General features: G+C 38.6%; 1 protein-coding gene across 2 annotated transcripts in view; it reads left to right on the top strand.

Annotated features, from left to right (window-relative positions):
• GLRB (glycine receptor beta) overlaps positions 1-19,749 on the top strand; it is a 59,804-nt gene extending 40,055 nt beyond the window's left edge. For both annotated transcript variants that reach the window (XM_021539575.4, XM_021539574.4), the window contains exon 10: positions 6,479-19,749. In XM_021539575.4, coding sequence (XP_021395250.1) covers positions 6,479-6,775 — 297 coding nt within the window. In that variant the 3' untranslated portion in view covers positions 6,776-19,749. The remainder of the gene's footprint in view (positions 1-6,478) is intronic.
• Positions 19,750-21,153: the final 1,404 nt, after the last annotated feature.

Below are 21,153 nucleotides of genomic sequence, written 5' to 3'. Positions count from 1 at the left end.
GCAATCTGGTGATAACTGCTTGCACTGGCTTTTTATTGGGAATCCTCAGCAGGAGTTTGTATGTGTTTCCTAGCAATGAAACATCATACAGTGAGAAAAACAAGCAAAAAGGGAAATGTTTTGAAGATGAATCATTTTTTTTTTCTGCTTTCATTGCTGACGTGATTACAGTGAGAGATTGCACTGTTAACTATAACAACACCCCTCAATTTGAAAAGTCACATTTTCATCAAGCCCATTTTTAGAAGCTGTCCCCCACAGATAATGTGTTAATGACTGGAGAGAACATTTGCTAAAAGAATGGTTCTGGCAGATGATGAATAGCACTATGCAAGTGGTGGTAATAGCTCTAATGCCAGTTATTTTAAAAAAGTGGTGCTATGCTTACTTTATCTTGTCAGAGCCACATCTAAGCTCTGAAACCTGGGATGGGTTATGTTCATCTCTACTGAGTTATAATGTACTTGACCACTGGTAGTGACCTGTGGTTACCTAGTCTTTGCAGGTTTTTCCCCTCACATGGAACTCCAGACTCAATTTTTTTATTGTAGAACCACCAAAACCCCAGCTTACATTTTACCTTGTACACAAAACCACAGGCTGCATCCTATTTTAATAGTTCCTGACAGCATTTCAGGTACAGAGTAGGTACTTTCTGCTCCAGTGACTCCTTGGAGATAATTCAAACACAACTGTAAAAAGGCCCCAAGCAGTCTGCTTTGAGCAGGGGGTTGGACTAGATGATCTCCAGAGGTCCCTGCCAACCTCAGCTATGCCGTAATACTGTGATATTTTATGCATTAATATTTTTTGTCCTGTGCTTCGCAAGGAATATTTGGAATGTGGTAGCATATTCCTGCTTAGCTGCAGGAATAAAAAATATACCCAGTGTGAATGCAGACTAATGCTAAACAATCATTACTTTATTGATGATCTACATCGATCATTATGGCAAGAACAAGAGAAAAGCACAAAACAAGCGCAAGAGAGATGAATTACAGAGCTTGTTAAAAATCTCCTCCATCTTGTATGGAAGCCCCTTCCAGAGCTGGCAGCACTGGGGACAGATCTGCCAACAGGAGGCTGGGAGCACAGCAGCAGAGGTGGTTTTGTGGCAAGGAGGATGTGCTGTGTTGGACAGGGAGCACAGCATTCCAGTGGGGAAGCTCTTCAGCCTGAGGGACACGTGCTGGGCTTGAGAAGCTGCCAGTGCTGCAGCATGTTTGAAGCCTTGCTAGGAGTTATAGATAATATGTTTCTGCTCTGAAAAATGATGGCTTTTATATTACACTTCATCCTGATGGATAAAGAGGACTTGATCACAGAATGTACAGTTAATTGAGAAGGATACTTACTCTATTTGCACAAAACAAATTGAATCAAGTCCCTGATATTTTTGGTGCTGTGAAAGGTCAGATTTCACAAATTTGACAACTGTCTAATCTGGATGGAAGAATTTAAATAAAAAGTGTGAATGGTGGTGGTGAGCTAATAATGCTCAAACCAGAAGTAAAGCTGCACTAATTTAAGAAAAACCCCAAAACCTAACAATCAGCGCAATTAAAAAAAAAAACAAACTCTAAGATTTAAAGCTAACTCAGCTTCAAGCATTTCTCTTTTCTTCTCACTGGCAAATGGGAGGCAATAGCAATTAATATAAGCTGAACTCAATAAAATAATTCTATAAGTAAGAAAAGCAATATATGCCTAGCATAACTGAAGGCAATAGGAAGTTACTTTGCATATACAGCAAGAATACAATACCTTGTAAGACAAGTTATGGTACTATACTAGGTAGAGGTAGAGGTGCTGCAAGAATTAACTGAAAAGAGAAAAGCATTGAACAAATACTCTGCTCTGTGTCTGGGGAAAAGCCGAATATATTCAATGTGTGCATGAAATAGCTCTCAGTCACAGTAGCTGATGAGAATGTTAAACAGTAACTATTAAAGTTAGACATTTTACAATCAAGATTTCAGCTTAAGTTGCATCTAGAATTTTTTACAGTCCTGGTCTGTTGAGTGCTGTGGAACATTAATGTTGATTTTTTTAATAAATCCTTTAAATCTGGGAGGTTTCAAAATACAGTGAGAAGCTAACTTTGTGCCAGTATTTTTAAAAGCTAAGTGGCATAACATGAATAATTATAAGCCTGACATCAATCAGTGGAGAACATTGCATAGCTTACAGGGCTCTGACTAATAATTATTGTTTGTAAGTATCAATTATCTTTAATATTACTCATAATTCAGCCCCATGTTAGCTAATAAATGGGTCAGTGAAATTAAAGTTGATCTGCATGTTTATTGATTTAATCAAACTGAATATATTAACTTTTTTAATTATTATCAGTTAGGTTGATAGAGGTAATGATGCAAAGGTAAGAAACTCTTTAAGAACATTTTTCTTGGCTTCATATGTCAGCCTGGTTACATCATCTGAATTAAGCAAAATCAAGGTTAGATTTGTAACCATCTCTATGTAGCAGCAGTTAATCAGACTAACTATAGTCATGCCTCGTGTCTGAACACTGAAGCCAAATAAATTCAGATTAGAAATAAGGTACATAAGTTTCTGAGGAACAAGGTCATGGAAAAAATTCTCCATCCTGGATGTTTTTAAAGGAAAATCTAGTGTAATTAGTTGGGCCAGTAAATGTGGAAAGTAAGGAGGAGCACCAGAAGCAGCAGAGGCAGAGTTTGGGAGTTAGTTGCCCCTCCAAGCCAGTCTGCATGCATAGAGAGCACTTACTCTTTAATCTCTTTCCCCATTTTCTTCTCACATTATTCCCCTAATTCTGCAAACAAAGGCATTCTGCAGAGGCACCTGTGCTGCAGCTCTGGAGCAGCAGCAGGTGCTGAGCTTGGCAGCAAGCACCAGTCAGCTTGAATTATTTAAAAGGTGAGAAAGGATCATCACAAGGGGCCTTATGGATTCTAGAAAGCATTTTAAGGTACTTCTGAGCTGTTCATCAAAAGAGAGGTGTTCTGTTCATCCTACCAAACCTAGACATGGTAGTCCAGTCTTGGAAGAAACAGGGAACTAGGTCTGTGTTTTGGGCCAAGCCCCAGGAGCCATCACCTTCCTGTGGTCTCCTTGCCCCCCACCAAATCCCTGCTGGAGGGACAAGGAGTCACTGCCCAGCTCCCTGGGAATGTAGGGTGTCCCTACACTATCCCAGAAGCCTTCTCTTCCCAAACAGCTGCTCCCCATTCCCTGCTGGGGAAAAGCCATAAATCTGGTGAAAGCATCCTGTGGGTTGGGTCTGACCCACAGGTAATGATGCTGGGGCAGGATAAGGCAAATGACATCAAAGATTTTCTGTGTCAGGATGAAGTCAAAATGATATAGCATTTAACATTTTACTTTTCTTTACACATCTTCAGTCTAGTACTCTAAAATCAAGTTTTACAATATTTTTTTACAGCAATATTTTCTGTAGCCTTTGGTAAGTTTTTTGTGCAGTAAATGTGGAAAGTGAGGAGGAGGCATTATTAGGATTATTGTTAGGCTTCTAGCACAAACTAAGACAAAATTAATAAAAAGCAGATACTCATATATACTTTATATTATCTAACATGGATTAGGGGAAGTTGTAGGTCAACTGGACTGAATTTAGTTTAAAACAACAGAAACATTGGAGACTTGAAGAGATATAGGAGAAAAATTTTAGAAATATGTTTATGCAGCAACTGACTGATAGGAGAATGTCAGATTTATAGAGCCAAGGAAAATAGATGAAATTATTTCCAAAAGTAACATATATACTTATTAAAGAAAAATTTGGGCCAAGTTGCTCATACAAGGAAAATTGTGTCACCCTGATAAATCAGTACTCCAGCTGACACGGAACTAGGCAGAGCTCTGTGTGAACATGTTGTGAACAGTTCTCTGCTTATAAGGCAGAGGTGACCTAGAATCTACTCTCAGTCCTGAATGGGAATGAGAACCGAATTGTAACAGCCTTTAGGGGAGCACTCTAGATACTGCAGTTGGAACAGGAATATTCTGTGCTATAAATGAGAGAATTTAAGCTACAATTAGTGTTACTGAATTTTTACAACATATTGCTGGTAGTATGAGGAATAGACTACAAGTTTTCAAATCCAAAAGAAAGCCTATCATGTCATATACATTTCCATTTCTTGTAGTGGTCTTACTAAATCTTGCTAAGTTTGACCATGGAAAAAATCTAATATTCCTGTGACTCTTCAGTTAACATGCACCCCAGTCCTGCAAGCTCATTTTTCATTGCACAAGGGTCTGTTTTATATCTTTATTACCTATGTCATTGGATATGATCTGATTGGAAGGAATGTCTCGGATCAGTGAATAATAGCATCGTGTCACCCAGGGTCATGTAATCATGTTTATCTATGTCTTAGTCACCACCTTACTAGACAGTTTGCCCCTGCTACCCCAGTAATGAACACTGTCTTAAGCTGTCAGGTCTTTGAGGACTGGAAGGCAGTTGCAAGAACTTTGTATGTATAGTTTTGTCCTGTCCCCAGGGAACACCTATCTTGTTTTTCTTTTTAATAACCTGGAATCTTGATTTTGTGGTGGTTAAGGAATGGTATTCTCCAATTTAGTACTCCCACTAAAACCATACACTGCTCCACCTCCTTCCTCCAAGTGCAGGCACAAAAGGTAAAGATCATGGTTTGAGATAAGAAAAATTTACTGAAAATGGCAATCAGATAAGAAAATGAGCAGTTACAGCAATAATATTAACAATAAAAGGTGTAAGAAAATAAATTATTCACACAAATTCTCTGACAATAGACAATACCTCTGCACGTTTTGTGGACCAGTAGAAAAGTCTTAGTTCCAGAAGAGAATCCCTTTCCCCAGCCCTAGCAATGACATGAGGTGATATAGAATAACCTCTGTACCCTGGCCATGCCTCCTCCTGGCTACTGCAAAAATTAACCCTCTCCTGGCTGGAACCAGGACAAACCTGTACCTCTGTTTAATGCATCGATTTCAAAATGTACTGTTTTCATGAGAAATAGAACCCTGGCAAATTTGAGAAAGTGTATCCACTTTTTTCGGAAGAAATAATGCCATGCCTGTCTTCCACCTTGCATTAGAATCAGCTTTGTCAATAATGGGAGTAAAAGCCCCAATCAAACTTTAAGTCTCTTCCTGATTGCCTCAGTTCTTTCCATGCAGGATGAGTTGTCACTGTCATAGAGAAGCTAATAATATTCTTCAGAATATTTTTCATTCATCTATAAACCTAGTTCTGTATTTTATGACCCTGTTATTATTTTAGTAGTTACAAAATATGATCATGCAAATATCCCAAACTAGCAGCCAAAAACTGCAGAAAGCCAGAGGTGGAGAGAGCTGAGGATAAACTACCTGAGGGCATTGTGGAGGAGAGACAGGCTAATGGGTAAATGGGACAGAAGCTTTTGGAATAACTGAATTTTAGTGGACCAGTGGCTCCAGGAAGCCTTTTGAAACTTACATTTATGTCAGTTGCCCATGGGTATAGCCTGATTTGTAAACTATCAGTTTTTCAACTAATGCTCAAGTTATATATGTGAACAAATTTATTGTCTATATTCTTTTTTTTTCTTTTTTCCCCTCTGCTTTCCTGAGTAGTCCAATTGAAATGAAAGTTTGGGATAGGTTTGAGAGAGGCACAAAGCACAGTGCCTTGCAAGCAGTCTCTAAATCACTTCAAGCTCCCTGTATAGTGTGGGGTAGGTTCTCCTAGAGATGTGTTGAATCTGAAATAAAAACTTTATAAAATCCAAGGAAGGGAATGTAGGAACCTTTTTTCCCCACAGAAAAAAGTATTGCTTGATCCCCAAGAGCACTAAAGGAGCTATAGGAAACACAGGAATTCTGTTGTTGGATTTAGATTTCCCAGTTAAACACTTCTGCAGTGCTGAGACCAGTGTCACATCTGTGTTGCCTGTTTTTAGAAAGGCACTAAGCTCCATCGGTACAATGCAATATGGTCACCCTAGGATGAGGTATAGGATCCTGATCTAATAACTCTTTAGAACCAGAACAAACTGAAATTATTGCATCAAACATTGAATTTTAGGGCTAATTCTGACTATGGGTTTCAGAGTTTAGAAAAATGCAAGTATTGAATAGTATCAGGTCTGAAGGTTCATCAACACAGAATCAATATCCAAAAATACTCCCCACAAAAATATTCTCTTCCCTTCTATCATCATAAAATGAAGAAGTCTAACTATAGCAGATTGCAGAGCATGAAGCACCTTGTGCATGAAAAATTACACAATTACGAATGTTTGGATTAGTTGATATGATTGACTGATCATCCTTAAGTACTTTATAACATAACCATTCCACAAATTAGTCTGATGCAATGTATCCCTATCAACAAGTAATTTTCTGTATGTTTGTTTGCAGTGTTCTTTAGCAGCTGCATGAAGTTTGCTAATGAGTTGTGGTGAGTCAATCATGATTCCCCTCACTCTTTATTTCATAGGTTGGTGAGACCAGATGCAAAAAAGTTTGCACTTCGAAATCTGATCTGAGATCCAATGATTTCAGCATCGTTGGAAGCTTGCCAAGGGATTTTGAATTATCAAATTATGACTGTTATGGGAAGCCCATTGAAGTCAACAATGGGCTCGGGAAATCTCAAGCCAAGAACAACAAGAAGCCTCCTCCTCCCAAGCCTGTCATTCCATCAGCAGCAAAGAGAATCGATCTTTATGCAAGAGCACTGTTTCCTTTTTGCTTCTTGTTCTTCAACGTCATATACTGGTCCATATATTTATGATAAATCTTTTCTTTATTTTTTTCGTATGTGTAAAATATAGCCCATTTCATTATTCCTTCCCAGTCATGAAGGCCACTGTGTGAAATTATTTACATTTGCAAAGCAATATGTTGCATCTTGATGCCATGCGATTGTACTGAACATATGGCATCTGAAATTTGAATGAAAGCATGACACTGCAATGTCTGTGCTCTGACCAACTTTGTATATAAATGTACAGCATACATTCTGCTTTAGGAATATATATGAAGGACGATGCCTACTACATTATAAAGCTGAATAACGCTCTTCAGTTATTAGTAACATACAGAAATTTAAAGTGTTTCTGATAATGAAACTGATGTGCACGTTGAGTATTATTAAAATCAGTATTCTAGTATATGTAGTATTTAACAGCTTTTCTGCTGATTTCCAGAGGAAAAAGAAACACCCACCAAACATCTTGTTCATGTATAATTTCAGCTGGTACTGTTAAAGAAAAAGCTTAGGTGTAATTATTATTATTTAGGCTTTGTAAGTGAAGGCAGCATCAAGTAAGCAGATCTTGTCTATGTGGAGAAATAAAGATCAGAGAACTATTAATTTTGTAAAATCAGCTCATTTAGGAAAAAAACCCCAACAGCTGTGTCCATGAAGCAGGCATAGTTAAGTGTGTTAGAATATGCTGGCAATAAAACATTGGGGCAAATCTTAACTGCTGTTTCTTTAGGCACAAACTAGATACAGTACATTAAAAACAAATGGACCACTTTCTAGACTAAAGGTATCAGGAGTTTTGGAAAGGCATCACAAGATGCAGCTAAATATCAGGTTTGTTATACATTTTTACATTAGTTTGTCCTCTGGCTCAGCTTTTGTAACATCTGGCAAGCCTGCAGTATGTAAGTCACAATTTTTTTTGTTGTTGCGCTGGACACTTCTTACTTGATTTGTTTTGTTTATTCCCTTGAAAGCTTTCATTTTAAACAAACCAGTTGTCAAGACAAAACCCCATTTTCACCAATAATGATACCTTTTCTTGCTTGCGTGCTAGCTAGCACGTAGCCACCAGTAGGAGTGAAAAGTGTCCTAAAGTCTAAGGGCCTGAGACTCTCACGAGCCCTGGTGTGCCTATGTGTTAATTAATGGCTGCCCTCACCAACTCATTGATCTGGCTGCTTCATTTTGGAGAAAAAGGTCCTTTGCATGAAATAGTTCTTACAGGAGACTTCTTTCCATTTTCCAGAGGAAAATCTATGGCATGGAGACTACCTTAATGTGAGCTCCTTGGTGTGCATAGGGGCTTTAGCCTCCTGTGGATGCCAGGGTACATCCCTTCATGAGGGCAAGTCGTGAGAAGACATGGCCAAAAGAAAGCTGCATGTAGGTAGGCATGTGAGTAGAGCGTGTTTCCTGAGAACAGGGACTTGGCCTCAGCCCATGACAGTGTCTCTGCTGGGGAGATGGGGCACCACAGCTAGTTACAGTGTAAAAATAAGGGAATTCATAAAAGGAAATCTGGACTGCTGGCCCCTCATAGGCTTGGAAAGGACTGGTTTAAATACATGAAACCTTCCATACTGGGGGAAACAAACAATCCCACTTGTGCTACATTTCTGGCATGTCCAGGATGTGCTGAGCTAATGCAGGACACAAGGGGTCTGTTGGATCACTTGGGAGTTGTCCACAAGGAGAATGTTGTCCACATACAGCGATCCTGCACAACCAAAAGGTCGAAAGTGGGGATATAAGAAGAGGAATGGCATACCACACTGGTTTCACTGGACAAGTGGTGAACCTGCACACCCAGAGCTTTTTGAAGCCACTGCCACCTTGTGATCAGCAGGCTGGCTGCAGCAACTCGTGTTTGGGTTGAAGAGATCTGCTCTTCACAGTATGGTCACACACACTCCACCAGCTTCCTGGCCACTGTCTCATGGGGGTTTCAGGCAGCCACTCGAGCAAGTGACCACAGTTTGTCCTTTGGGTTTCTTTCTGATCTGAAGAAATGGAAGGCAAATTACAGATGTTATTGAGCTGTGTTGCACAAGGGCTGAGGGAAATTATATCTTTAAGGTCTAGTTCAAAGTTTTAATATTTCTATTAGTTGAAGGTAATTGCAGAATTGACAGAGACTATATAAGAAGCAATAAGGATAAAAGAAAGAGAGAAAGGATGGGAGGGGGAGCTTTTATACATACAGAATGGTATATTTATATACATTATTTATTCTCATACTTGTATCTTTTCTTACAGTACTGGAAAGAAAAAAAATAATTACATTGTGTTGGAAATTATATGAATTTTGGAAGATAACTTTCTTGTTAGAACTCTTATTAAATGATTTATCTGTAATTAATGTCCACATTCTATCTGTAAAATCTCAATTATAGACTTTATTGTTAAATTAATCTTTGTTCCTTCTTGCTTTCCTGCTTACTTGATGGCTTTTGTGTTTTATCACAAAACAATCAATAATACACTGTAATTGCTTTCCAACTCACACAAAGGGAAGCAAAAGGAATGTATATTGTTCAGATAAAGGTTTTTTATTCATTACAGCACAAAAACTAAGGCCAGAAGAGAAGTTTAACAGCAAATTTGAAATTACATTTAAAATTAAACCAAGCATCAGCTATAAAGTATTAATTTTCTTCTTACTTACACTAGATAATATTGAAGTATTTGTATTACATTGGAATATATTAGCTTGTCCTACTGAGCAGTAATAATTATTTTTTTTTCTTTTTCTTCTTTCTACTAAAGGTCATCAAGGGTTTTGCATACCATCTCACATTATGGTCCACCAGCACCCTCTAGTTGTAAAATTTAGCCTGTTGACTGATTTCCAGAATAAGGTGCAAATATAAAACTTCATAGGCAAAATAGGATCCTAATGGCTAATTATAATATAAAAGAAAAAAAAACATTTAAAAATAAATGGGCAGAAAATCAATGTGCTGCTGTAGAAATTTTCCCTGCAGTTAAAATTTTAAAGTATAGACATGAAGACATTCAAGTAGTAGCAAAGATGAGGTTCATGGAGTGCAGCTTAGTAACTTGATTACTAGTCCTGATGTCTAAACAAACCACATGACACCAAAATCTGGTTTTGTGGGAGAGTCCATCTGTGTTTCAGCTGACATTTACTTCAAGTTCTGCTGTTGACTGGTAGGAGAGTCACAAATTTTTTTTCTACCCTTAAGAAAGACCTTGGTATTTTCTTGGTCCTTAGACATTGAGGGGTAATATTCAAGTAGCTAATTCTGTACTTTTGTAGTATCATCACCCTTTAGATATCTTTCTACAATTTTTTTTCAGCATTTTGGAACACATTCAAACACTGCATCAGGAATTTCCATGAATCTTATTTAATTCATTTCTCTACTGCATCTACAAATTTAAGGTAGGCAATAAGTAAGGATGCAATTTGAGAAGTGTGTCAGCTGTTATGCATTCATTACCTGTAGCACACAACGCCTGTTTGACACCTGGTTTTAGGAGCAGCCCTTCAGTGTGTAATGGCACCTCCTCTTTTCTTCTCTTAATTTCAAGACTGTGTGTGTGAGCAGTTCATCTTTTGAGGAAAGGAGTTTATTTTTGTAAGTGCAGTGTAGAGAAGATTGACCACTTGGAAGCACTGCCAAGTAGCTTTCATTCTTAAAAGTTTTCAGAATAATTTGGACTTGTTAACAGGGGAAAGGAAGATGTCTTTTCTGCCCTATTCCCCATTAAAGAGAAAGCAGCAATACTGCCTTCTGGGTTAGTGTCATTGGGCATGACCACAGTGATTGATCTGGCTGTATAATCTTCTAAAGGAAATACACTTACAAGTAATCTTTATTTAAAAATATATTACTCTGAAGAGAGACAATACCTTACTTAAGCAGTCTGTTATAGCTGTTAAGGGAATCTCTTAGCAGACCATATAAGACAGACCATGGTCTCTGCTTCAATTAAAGCAGGTTATCCTTATGGTTACTGGGGGATTGTGATGGGAGTGTTTATAGAATAGATAGCATTGAATTATTTATTTCCAAGGGAGTGCAACTTGAATACATGCAGAATCAAGTGATTTTTCAGTATATTGAGATATAGTAGTGCTGCAATGAGTACAAATGAGGTGTGTAGCAGACACAGGAATGAGAGGACACTGTTACTTGATGCTTTCATGTACTAATTCCAGGATTAGAGAAGGTAATGGGGAAAGAAATTCAGATACAGATAAATTTAATGGTTTTATTTCTGTCAACTGTTTAATTTGTGTCTAGAAATTTGTTTTGTATATAAATAAATTACCTTCTTTTTATATTCTATAAGGAATTAATAAAAAACTAGGAAAATTAAGCTCATCTCTGGTGCCCAAAAGATAAGGAAATTAATTATTTTCATATGAAGCTTTGCACCTAAGTAAACAGTAGAATATAAAGAAAAATTTGAGGACATAAATTTCTCATCATTGTGATTTTGTCTGTGCTATTGTATCAAATCAGTCACAGGCAATCTAGGCTCTCCCAGATCTTGCAGCACTCCCTTGCATTTGTCTTACTCAAGAAAGTTGCCCACCCCTGTACTCCCCCTGCACCTGTCCTCCTTCCATCAGTGGGAATAGTGTCAGCATACATTTAAAATTACCTGGCTATTTTGAAATCCTTCTGAAAGCCCTTTATTGCTACAAGTATGTCTGTGCTGCAGTCACTAAAATTTCTGCAGCTATTGCAGGCTTATCCAAATTAGCCTTAAACTGGCTGTTTTGGGGAGGGCTGGAAACATCACCATGGTGACAGTGAACTGTGGCTAGGAAGCCTACCTGCTGGTTAGGGCAGGAAGAAATATCCTTGGAGTTCACCCCCACAAAGCTTTGTGCTGCCTCGGCTGTTGTGCTCAAGCTGTTGGTTTAAAGTGAGCTGGTGTGGGTGTTCACCAGCCCGTGCCTGTGAACTGTAGGTGTGTGCTGGGTGACGCATGGTGTGCTAGCACAGAGAGATCCTTCCTACAGCTGCTGGGACCGTAAAATATCCTCTCCACAGCTCTTGATCACCTACAGGATTTGCGACATTTTTAAATTTGTGCACTGACAGGAGCATTTGGTGGCAGTGACAAAAAAATGCCAGTTTGCTTTTTTCCTGAACCAATGCACGTGTAAATGAATGAGTTGGATTCACCCACCTGATCATGAATGAGGTTTCCTCCTGAGTCTAGGCCATAAGACTATCCCTCTTATGAGCCATTCTGTCTCAAGTCCCTACCTCTAACAGTGGATATTAGATCACAATCTTTTGAATGAAAAATGAGGCTAAAAAATGTATTGAGAATAACAAGAATGAGACTGTAAAAGTATTTTTGGCTTCCTGGTTGTCCATGCAGGTCAACCCTAATTTTGAGGGGCACCGATTGCTTTTCAGCATGGGAGTGCCTCTCAACATGTCAGTGCCTGTCAGGTTCTGGAGACCAGCATCCAGTGAATCCTTCCTAGAAGGGTGGTGTTTGAAGGGCCTTCAAATTTGTTAGTCAACTCATCTTTTGAGTATTGAGATAAATCCAAAGCTACCTGGCACCATTAGCTGTCACACAGAGGCAGCAGGTACATTAGGCACATATCTTTCAGTACAAGAAAATTAATGGCCTTTCATCTTATTGCATGAAAATAAGGTTTACTGTGACAGAGACCAACCAATAAGGCAACGTGGAGTAACATCTTGTTACTAAGGATTTTTGTCCCTTCAGGTAGTTACTTAGGCCACATAATGTGCTTTGACAGAAAGAAATATGAGGATTGTAGAGCATAAAGAATAAGGTATTGTATAACTATTTTCCACCTGATGAGTTCTTCAGGCTGCGGCAGTGGGAAGTGTGGGGGTTTTCATCATATATATCTGTGTCAGTCTGTTTCTTTCTACGAATATTCACAGTGGGAATTATTTTTTTACTTGAAGAAGCAAACTCAAGAGGTTTTTGGGCCAAGGAACCCTCCTGAGTATAGCAGGTCAAGCTGTTGTACCCGTTGCCCCCTGCAAAATCCTTTCAGCTCAGAGGAAACCTTCTCTAGCAGCATAAACTGCAAAAAAAAAGACAAATCTCTGCTAAAACTGTGGCTGCTTCTGAGAGGAAAGTCTGTGTGTAGGCAGCCCCTGTGCTTCCACCTTTTCCTGTAGCATACATCATGATAATCAATAGTACTGTTTAGCTTTTCTGTTCTGCAAAGCACTCCTTTTATCTAGCCTGAGTTATTTCCTTGGCAATAGGCTTTAGATATCCTACCTTTCATCTCTGTGCAGTCAGAGCAAAGATAGTGTGTGGCTCTATCAGAGTTCATGAAGGCAAGCCAGTGCTGATGTTCAAGAGCACTTAAATGGTAATATATGAGAAGACCTGGGACATACTTGTTTCTTTAATTTTAACCTTATGTTTGTTATGCCACTTCAGTTATGTACCTATAACTCAAAATATTCTGATATTTGGATAAATTTTCACTACATGCCTTTTATTTTTAGTTAAGTTTATGAATTTCCTGTGAAAAGCAGAATACAAAAAAAAAAGTAGTCATGTGACATTTTTTAAAATGTTGATTTCTTCTATTAACCTTAAAACTTGAATTTGATCCAGAGGCTAGGGAAATAATTTTTCTTAGTGTTTAATAAGCCTTACATTGTCATAACAGATTTATCAGTGTCTCAGGCAGGCTCATTCTTCCAGATTAATTTGTTTGTTTCTTTGACTCTCGAAGACAAACTCACTGGAAAACATTAATTTGGAGACTGGCTATTTCAAAAGCATTAAACTGACAGGAACTGACTGTAAAGAGTAATAGTTCTGATCAGTACCACTCCAGCATCAGCTTCTGCTGTTGACAATGCCTGTCTTGCTACCTGCTCCTGCTTCTGACAAATCCTGTTTAGCCTCAGCCTACTGGAGGGCGTAAAATCTTTGTAGGCTTTTTAAAATATTTGTCTGATTGTGTCAGCTTCTGAGACAGCCTGGCTTCCATTCCCCTTCTGGGTGTGCTTCAGGACCAGACTATTACAGAAGTAATCTTTTTACAAGCAAATACAAATGATATACAGCATCCACCATGAGATGTCATCTACTTTGTGGAATTAAACTTTAGACTTTATTTAGTAATTCTTCATGTTTTCTAGTTGTTTCCCCAAGTTAGAAGCTTCTTAAATACATAATTCTTACAATAATAAAACCAAATGTACATGATGGCAGGACAGGATCGCAGTGGCCTTGTTCATTTTCTCTGGACTTTACAGCTCTTATCTTGCTGTGGTCTTTAAGCCAAGGAGATTTTGGAGGATATGCTGCAGCTGAAGTAATTTTGGCTACCCCAAAGAAGGCTGGAGAAGGACAAGACCCCTCCCTGCATAGGACCTGCCTTGTATTCAAAGCTGCATTCAAAGCAAATCGGCCAGAGGAAAACGCAGCTGTTTCCCAGGCCCTGTGCCATTGCAACAACATGTTCATCACATTCAACACTTGATGAGCTCTCTTGTAACAAAGAAGCACTTTCTTGAGAAAAATAACAATGCTGGTGCCATAATAATATTCCCAGGCTCTGCAAGTTCATGGGAGTATTCTACACTAGTTTAGAATACCAAATGTTACAAATTTTACCATGGGAGATTTTAAACAGCAAGTGCATATCCAAGCTGTCAGTACTTTATTATCTGTTACAGATAAGCATGGCTCTATTGCTTTATTTTTCCTATGCCTTTATATTCTTCCTATTTCAGGAACAGCATTTTAAAATGGATATTTTTCTAAGCATACTAATTATTAAAATATATTGTGATTTACCCTATTTTTTTTCCCCACAGGAACATAAAGAAGAGATAGGTATTTTACATTACAGTGCTCTTGCAGCAAGTTTGCTAGTGTCTGTGAAGAAAGTTTAGATGAAATTAAATAGGTTGAAAAAAATTTCATGGAGTGTGCAAATGAAACAGCCAGGAATAAACCCAGGAATAAACCCATTTATGCAAGACTCACACTGAGAGTCTGATGAGCTTTGACAATTGGAATAAATTATTTTGTCTGAAAGGAGATTCCAGTTGAAAAGATAGGACAGCATTTAATCTTTCAACAGTTTTCATTTCTCAGGTGAAAATAAAAACCAAACCTTTATGAAATAGACCAGGTTGAGGTCCACATTGACCTCATACCTGCACACAACCATCGTGCTCTCCTTTAATCCAGTCTTTTTGCCAGTTCCTGCTGTGAGAGTTCAACCAATGGATTTATTTCTTCTCTGACCAAGCAGTAGGAGGACTGCTGTTGGCTGAGTGCACACGGGCCCTGGCAGAGGCACGGCTCTGTGCACAGCCCAAGTCTGCACAAGGTAAGTGACGCTCTGGAGATAAACAATACCCAGTAAGCAGAGGCCAGTGTCCCTTCCCCAGGTCTCCACTGGAAATTTGGTAGATTATTTCCTCTATTTTCTTCCATTCTTCTGCACCACATGACAGAGGACAATAAGGTGGCTTTCTGTTGTGCCAAGGGTCTTTTGTTTAGATAGATGTGGCTGGGGCAAAAAATATTATCTTGCTATATGTTGTACAGTGCCTTAAAGCACTGCTGTAATGCACACGAGCAGTAATAAAAAATATTTCATTCACTATTAATCATAGATTCAGTGGCATAAAATAGTGATACAGCTATTTGTCTTCTCCCAATCTTAACATTTCTGGAAGTTGTCTGACTTCAGACTGATTTCAAGTGCCTGGTCTTCCCCCTCATCTATATTGGCTTTCCATTGTAGTTCTTCTGATTTATTATCAGAGGAGAATCCATTGCATGTATTCTTTCCTTTAATATTACTTCTTTCTAATATCTAAAAAATTATTCTTAAAATAACCTCATAGTTCCTTACTTGGATCCAAATTCCTCATAAGACTTTGCAGAAAAGCAAAGGAAGAAGTTGTAGCTTTTAAAATGATATATTTATCCATTTATAATTTAACATGCAAAAGCATCAATATCTATATTTAATATAATGGCATTCCTAGGACTAAGCCTGCTTGAAAATGGTGTGTCAGGATTTAATAAATTGCCAGTATTTTCCCCTTCCATTATTAATATTATTTTGTTTGGCAAGCATTTGCAAAGTGAATCCATATCAAACCATGTATTTTTCCAGTTCCCTGTAAAATAAATCATCCCCTGCCAGGGCACAGAGTGAGCTATGTGGGCCATGGAATATACATCATGACAGAATCATAGAATATTCTGCATTGAAAGGGACCCATAAAGACTGAGTCCAACTCTGGGCCCTATGCAGGGTACCCCATGTGTCACACCTTGTGCCCTGAGAGTACTGTCCTATCCCTTCTTGAACTCTGTCAGGTTGATTCCTTCTCTGGGAAGCTGTTCCAGAGCCCAGTCACCCTCTGGGTGAAGAACCTTTACTTGGTATCCAACCTTAACCCCCCCTGACTCAGCTTCAGGCCATTCCATTGGGTTCTGTTACTGGTCACAGAAAGAGAAAATCAGTGCCTCCTCCTCCTCTTCCCCTCACCAGGAAGTTGTGACTGCAGTGAGATCTCCCCTCAGTCTCCTCCAGGCTGAACAGATCAAGTGACCCCAGCCACTCCTCATATGGCTTCTCCTCAGGGCCCTTCACCATCCTCATAGCCCTCCTTTGGACACGCTCTAATAATATTTTTTTTTATATTGTGTCACCCAGAGCTGCCCCCAGCACTCAAGGTGAGGCCGCCCCAGCGCAGAGCAGAGCAGGACAATCCTTCCCTTGTGCCTGATACCCCCTAGGACATGGTTGGCCCTCCTGGCTGCCAGGGCACAATGACTTGTGCTCAACTTCATTGACCAGGATCCCCACGTCCCTCTTTACTGCACTGCTTTCCAGCATGTTGATTTACCTTTCATTGTCTATGCACACAAACACGGTTGTCCTATCCCAGGTACAGAATTCAGCACTTGCCCTTGTTAAGCTTCATACAGTTGGTGACTCCCCATCTCTAATTTTTCAATGTCTCTTTGCAGGACTCTCTGTCCTCAAGGGAGTTAACAGCTCCTCCCACTTTAGTGTCCTCAACAAACTTAGTATTTCTTCAAGTCCTATGTCCAAGTTGTTAATTAACATGTTGAAGAGAACCGAGCTTAGGGTGGAGCCATGCAGAACCCCACTAGTGACAAGCCTGATGTCTCCCCATTCACTGTAACTCTTTGTGCCTGATCCCTGAGCCAGTTGCTCATCTATATGATATCTTTATCCAGCTGAATGCTGGATGTTTTGTCCAGAAGCATCCTGGGAGAGACAGTATCAAAACTTTTGTTAAGTAAAAGATTACATCAATTGGCTTCCCTTTATCACCTAGGTAATCATCACCTTCATCATAAGGAAGACTTCCCCATTATGAAGTCATTCTGGCTGTCACCAATGACTGCCTTGTGCTACAGATGTTTATCAATACTTCCCAAAATAATCTTTTCCAGGATTTTACTGGGCACTGAAGTCACATACTGGAGTAGCTCCTTCAATTACAAATATGAAGCAAGTATTGTCACATAGAATGTACAGTAAGTTATTTCCTTTAAAGAAAAAGTGTGATTAGTTGGTATCCAGTATTTTATTAGCTCACCAGTGCTTGTAGTGATCAATAGTAATTGATAGGTATATTAAGTGAATTACTAGTAAATGAATTAATAAAATGGATACAGTAAAACATGGATATGTTTCTGGGGATTTGTTGGCTAAAATCTTGAGGTGGGAATTTCCTGTCAGGCAATGCTATCTGCCATTTAAAGGATGTAATCCAAAAGCAGTGTAGATAGAATCACCTGGGGACTGGTTCGTACACAGGAAGTTAAAAGTGTGTGCCACAGGTCTGTCTGACCGATGGATTGCTTACTGCTGGGTTGTCTTTCATGGTTGACATTCAAGAGGAAAAGTTTGCAGGAGCCCATGAAGGGTGGTATTTTCAATCCATTTCACCTCACTGTCATTTCATGGAGTATTATTGTAATTGATTATTCATATGTATCACACAATCATTTGTCAATAATACCGAATTGTCTGTTCATGTAATGAGGCACTGAATTGAGATGAGCGATAATTAATAACATTATAAAATAATCAAATGATGAATGGAGAAAATTCCATTCTGAAGCATAACATTTTTGCTACAGACTTTTATGTGCAGTGCTGCAAGAAGCAAGTGAAGAAGCAATATTGCAATCTGCTATCTTGTTCACCAGTAGTGCTTGGAGTGCTGGTGTGATTTGCGATTTTTCTTAACTGCCTCAAATAACTGAATGCTTCTTACTGTGAAGAAAATCTGAACTATTGCTGCCATTCTAGTATGAAAACATCAGTAAGAATTCGATGATTCTGGATGCACATTTGAGGAGATAAGTTTCTGATCTCTTTATGTTTCTTTAGCTTTTTCTAAAGGCCTTGTGTGTTTTGTGTAAACTCATTTCATTGCCTTTGACGTTTATTTGCTACAGCTGACCAACCTCTAAAATTAAGGTCCTATTTTGTTAGTGCCACTAAAACCACAGGGAGCCCAGCAGAATAAAGGCAAATGTTTGTGAGGGTTCTCCTGCCGAAAATGCCTTTCTGTGCTCTTATTTACGTCAGATACTATCAGCAAGGACATTTTTATAGTTTTAGTTATAGAAAATGAATTCATTTTATCGCATCAGAAGATCTGCTTAATTTAACTGCAAGGCATTAATGTTATTTTCACAGTAGCTACAGCTGGTACTGATAGGTCAGGTGCAGCTAGGATTTAGGAGAGAGCATGCATCCCTGTCATTGCCCCACATATTCCTAGCTGTGGCATAAATCATCTTTCTGCCCGTGTTTTTCTTTGTCACTTGTTCAGACTTATGCTAGTGACATTTCCAAGATTAAGGTTAGGTTCTTGTTGTTAACAATCATTTTTGAACTGCCCTTGAGACCCCAGGAGCTCATCTTTCTTCTGGAGCCCTTCATGCATTCCCTCATTCCTTGTGCTGTGTATGTGTCCCTTTAGTGAAAGGAAGCCAGAAGTTTGGAATTGTTCAGAACCCAGCCACGTGTGCACATCACCTCCGTGCGTGTGTCTCATAAAGGGCAATGCAATTAGCAAGGAGCAAGGTCAGCCTCAGGTTAAATGGCAACTCCACAGACCACAATAATGACTAGCAGTCAATATGTATAAGATAACAGTGCAACACAAATGAAGTTTCAGAAAAGACCTGCAAGCATTGTTTAGGTTGTCTTTAATGTCACAAAGTCTATTAAACCCCATATTGATAGCAATTGTGCAGTTAGCAGAATGTTTTTTTCTGCATATTTACTATGAAGTAGATGTATTTCTATTCCAAAGTGTGAAATTAAGTGCCTCATAAGAATTGTTTAGCTTTCTCTTACGTTTTTGTTTTTTTTTTCCTATTGTAAAAGCTCGCCATTAACACCACACTCACAACCAATCTCTGGGAAGGTATGCCACTGCAGAGGTGAAAGTAAAAATATCTGTGCTGTGAACTAGTTCTGGGACTGAACATCTGAAGTGGTTTTTCAGAACTAAAAATAAACTTCTGTTGAGCACAACTCTGTATATTTCCATGCTAACTTGAGCAAGCTGTTTCTTGATTAAAAAAAAAAATTAAAATAAAAAATTATGGGTGTCAAATAGGTAGATGGTAAGCCTAAAAGAAATTCCTGTTGTGGAAAGATCATAATGGTAAGGATAGGAGAGCTGAGGTTTCAAATCACAGAAATCCTTTCAATCTTACATCGTATTTCTGATGTGGTTTTTTAAAGTATAGTTAAAATGTCTGCAATGGGTAATTGGACAAAACAAAAACTTTCTGTCTTTTGCATATTTCTGAATAAAGGAATTATTGTCTTGTCTCATGCAATTCTATCTATTCCTTGAACTTAATTTATTTTTAATGTTGCTAAGTGCTTGTACTCTATATTATAATTTCTGAAACAATTTTTCTTTTATCTATTATTGTCATAAAATAAATTACTTTGACATTTGCTTGATGCTTTTTCTTTTATTGATTAATTTAATGGAAAATATAATAGGGACTGATAGGTGTTTAAACTCTTACTCACTATAACTTAAATTTTACTCTATTTTCCCAGAGACAGAAGACCTGAAAAAATTATAAAACAAATAAATAAAATGCACTACAATAACATAATAATTTTTAAACAAAATCCTTATCATGAAAATATTTTTAAAAGAAGGTTTCTGAAGCTTTTTCACTTTTAAAAGCAAAACCTGTTACACTGCCAGTTTGGCGTACAGCTGCTGTGCCTGTGACCAGTGGCAATGGGGCAAGTGGAACTTATGCCTGCATGCCTTCTGATGCTGCTGTAAGGTTCAAAAGGGAAATAGCCTTTTGAAGAAGAAAAAAAGATATTTCTCCCTTGTTTCCCTTTACTGTGGAGGGAGCAGCAAAGCAGACTCTTTCCATCATACATCTCCCTACACTGACAGCTGGCCAAATTGTGTGTGCTCCACTGAGCAGCCTGGAACGGGGCTTCCCAGCTCCAAGGGGTGGAAGGAGGTGACACTGTCCTTTCCCCCTCCCCTGCTTTGGCCCTGACAGCCTTGGTCCCCAGCCCAAAAGCAGGATTAGCACTGGTGTAGTCATTGCAGCTTTCCTGCTTGTTCAAAAAGCTCTTGGCCTCAAAGCCTTGTAGAAAGGATGTGAAAAAGAAAATACATAAACCATTCCAGACAAGAAGAGATTCACTCCTGCAATGTGGAGTGTTATGAGAAGCTGTCTTCCCTGGATTAAGGAGTTTAGCAGTAAGTTCTGCTGTGGTAGGAAGCATCTTTGCAAAGCTTATGTGAACACTATCCTGAATGCTGTGTAAGGTCATAAAGCAATTTATAGTGTTGATTAGCATGGAAAACCACTGTAAGAACTTCCATTCTCTATGAGATTCAGTGCTCATGAACTAATTTTATCTGTTGGGATACCAAAAGAAGTCAAGTCTCTGATGCTCATCAGCTTTTGCAACAGGTTCAGATTTTTAAAAGGTCAGATGATTTCTCCAGCTTTCTGGAGGTAAATGGAGTAAGTATCTATGCTATGAATAGTTTTTATGTATGAATGAAACATTAAACTGAGAGGATGTCTTCTCAATGGTGAGAATGATCATTATACCGTCCATTTCCCATGGACTGGTATTTTCCCATGTCCTTGTTCAAAATATTACTTCTGCATGCTCACTACAATGACACAATCAACTTCCAACAATACTCATAAATTTAGGTGCAGAGCAATATGTGACCAAGCATGTACAGAGGTTTTACTGTCACTGGCATATATTAGCCTTGGGTTTCAATCTGTTTGTAATTTGTAGCTCCAAAGCTGCTTCTCAATATTATTGCTTGGGATTCTGAAAATGTGGGATTACCACATGGCTT

This window comes from Lonchura striata, chromosome 4, assembly GCF_050655825.1.
Source record: "Lonchura striata isolate lonStrDom1 chromosome 4, ASM5065582v1, whole genome shotgun sequence".
In the NCBI taxonomy this organism is placed as follows: domain Eukaryota; kingdom Metazoa; phylum Chordata; class Aves; order Passeriformes; family Estrildidae; genus Lonchura; species Lonchura striata.
This window is presented reverse-complemented; position numbering and strand designations above follow the sequence as displayed.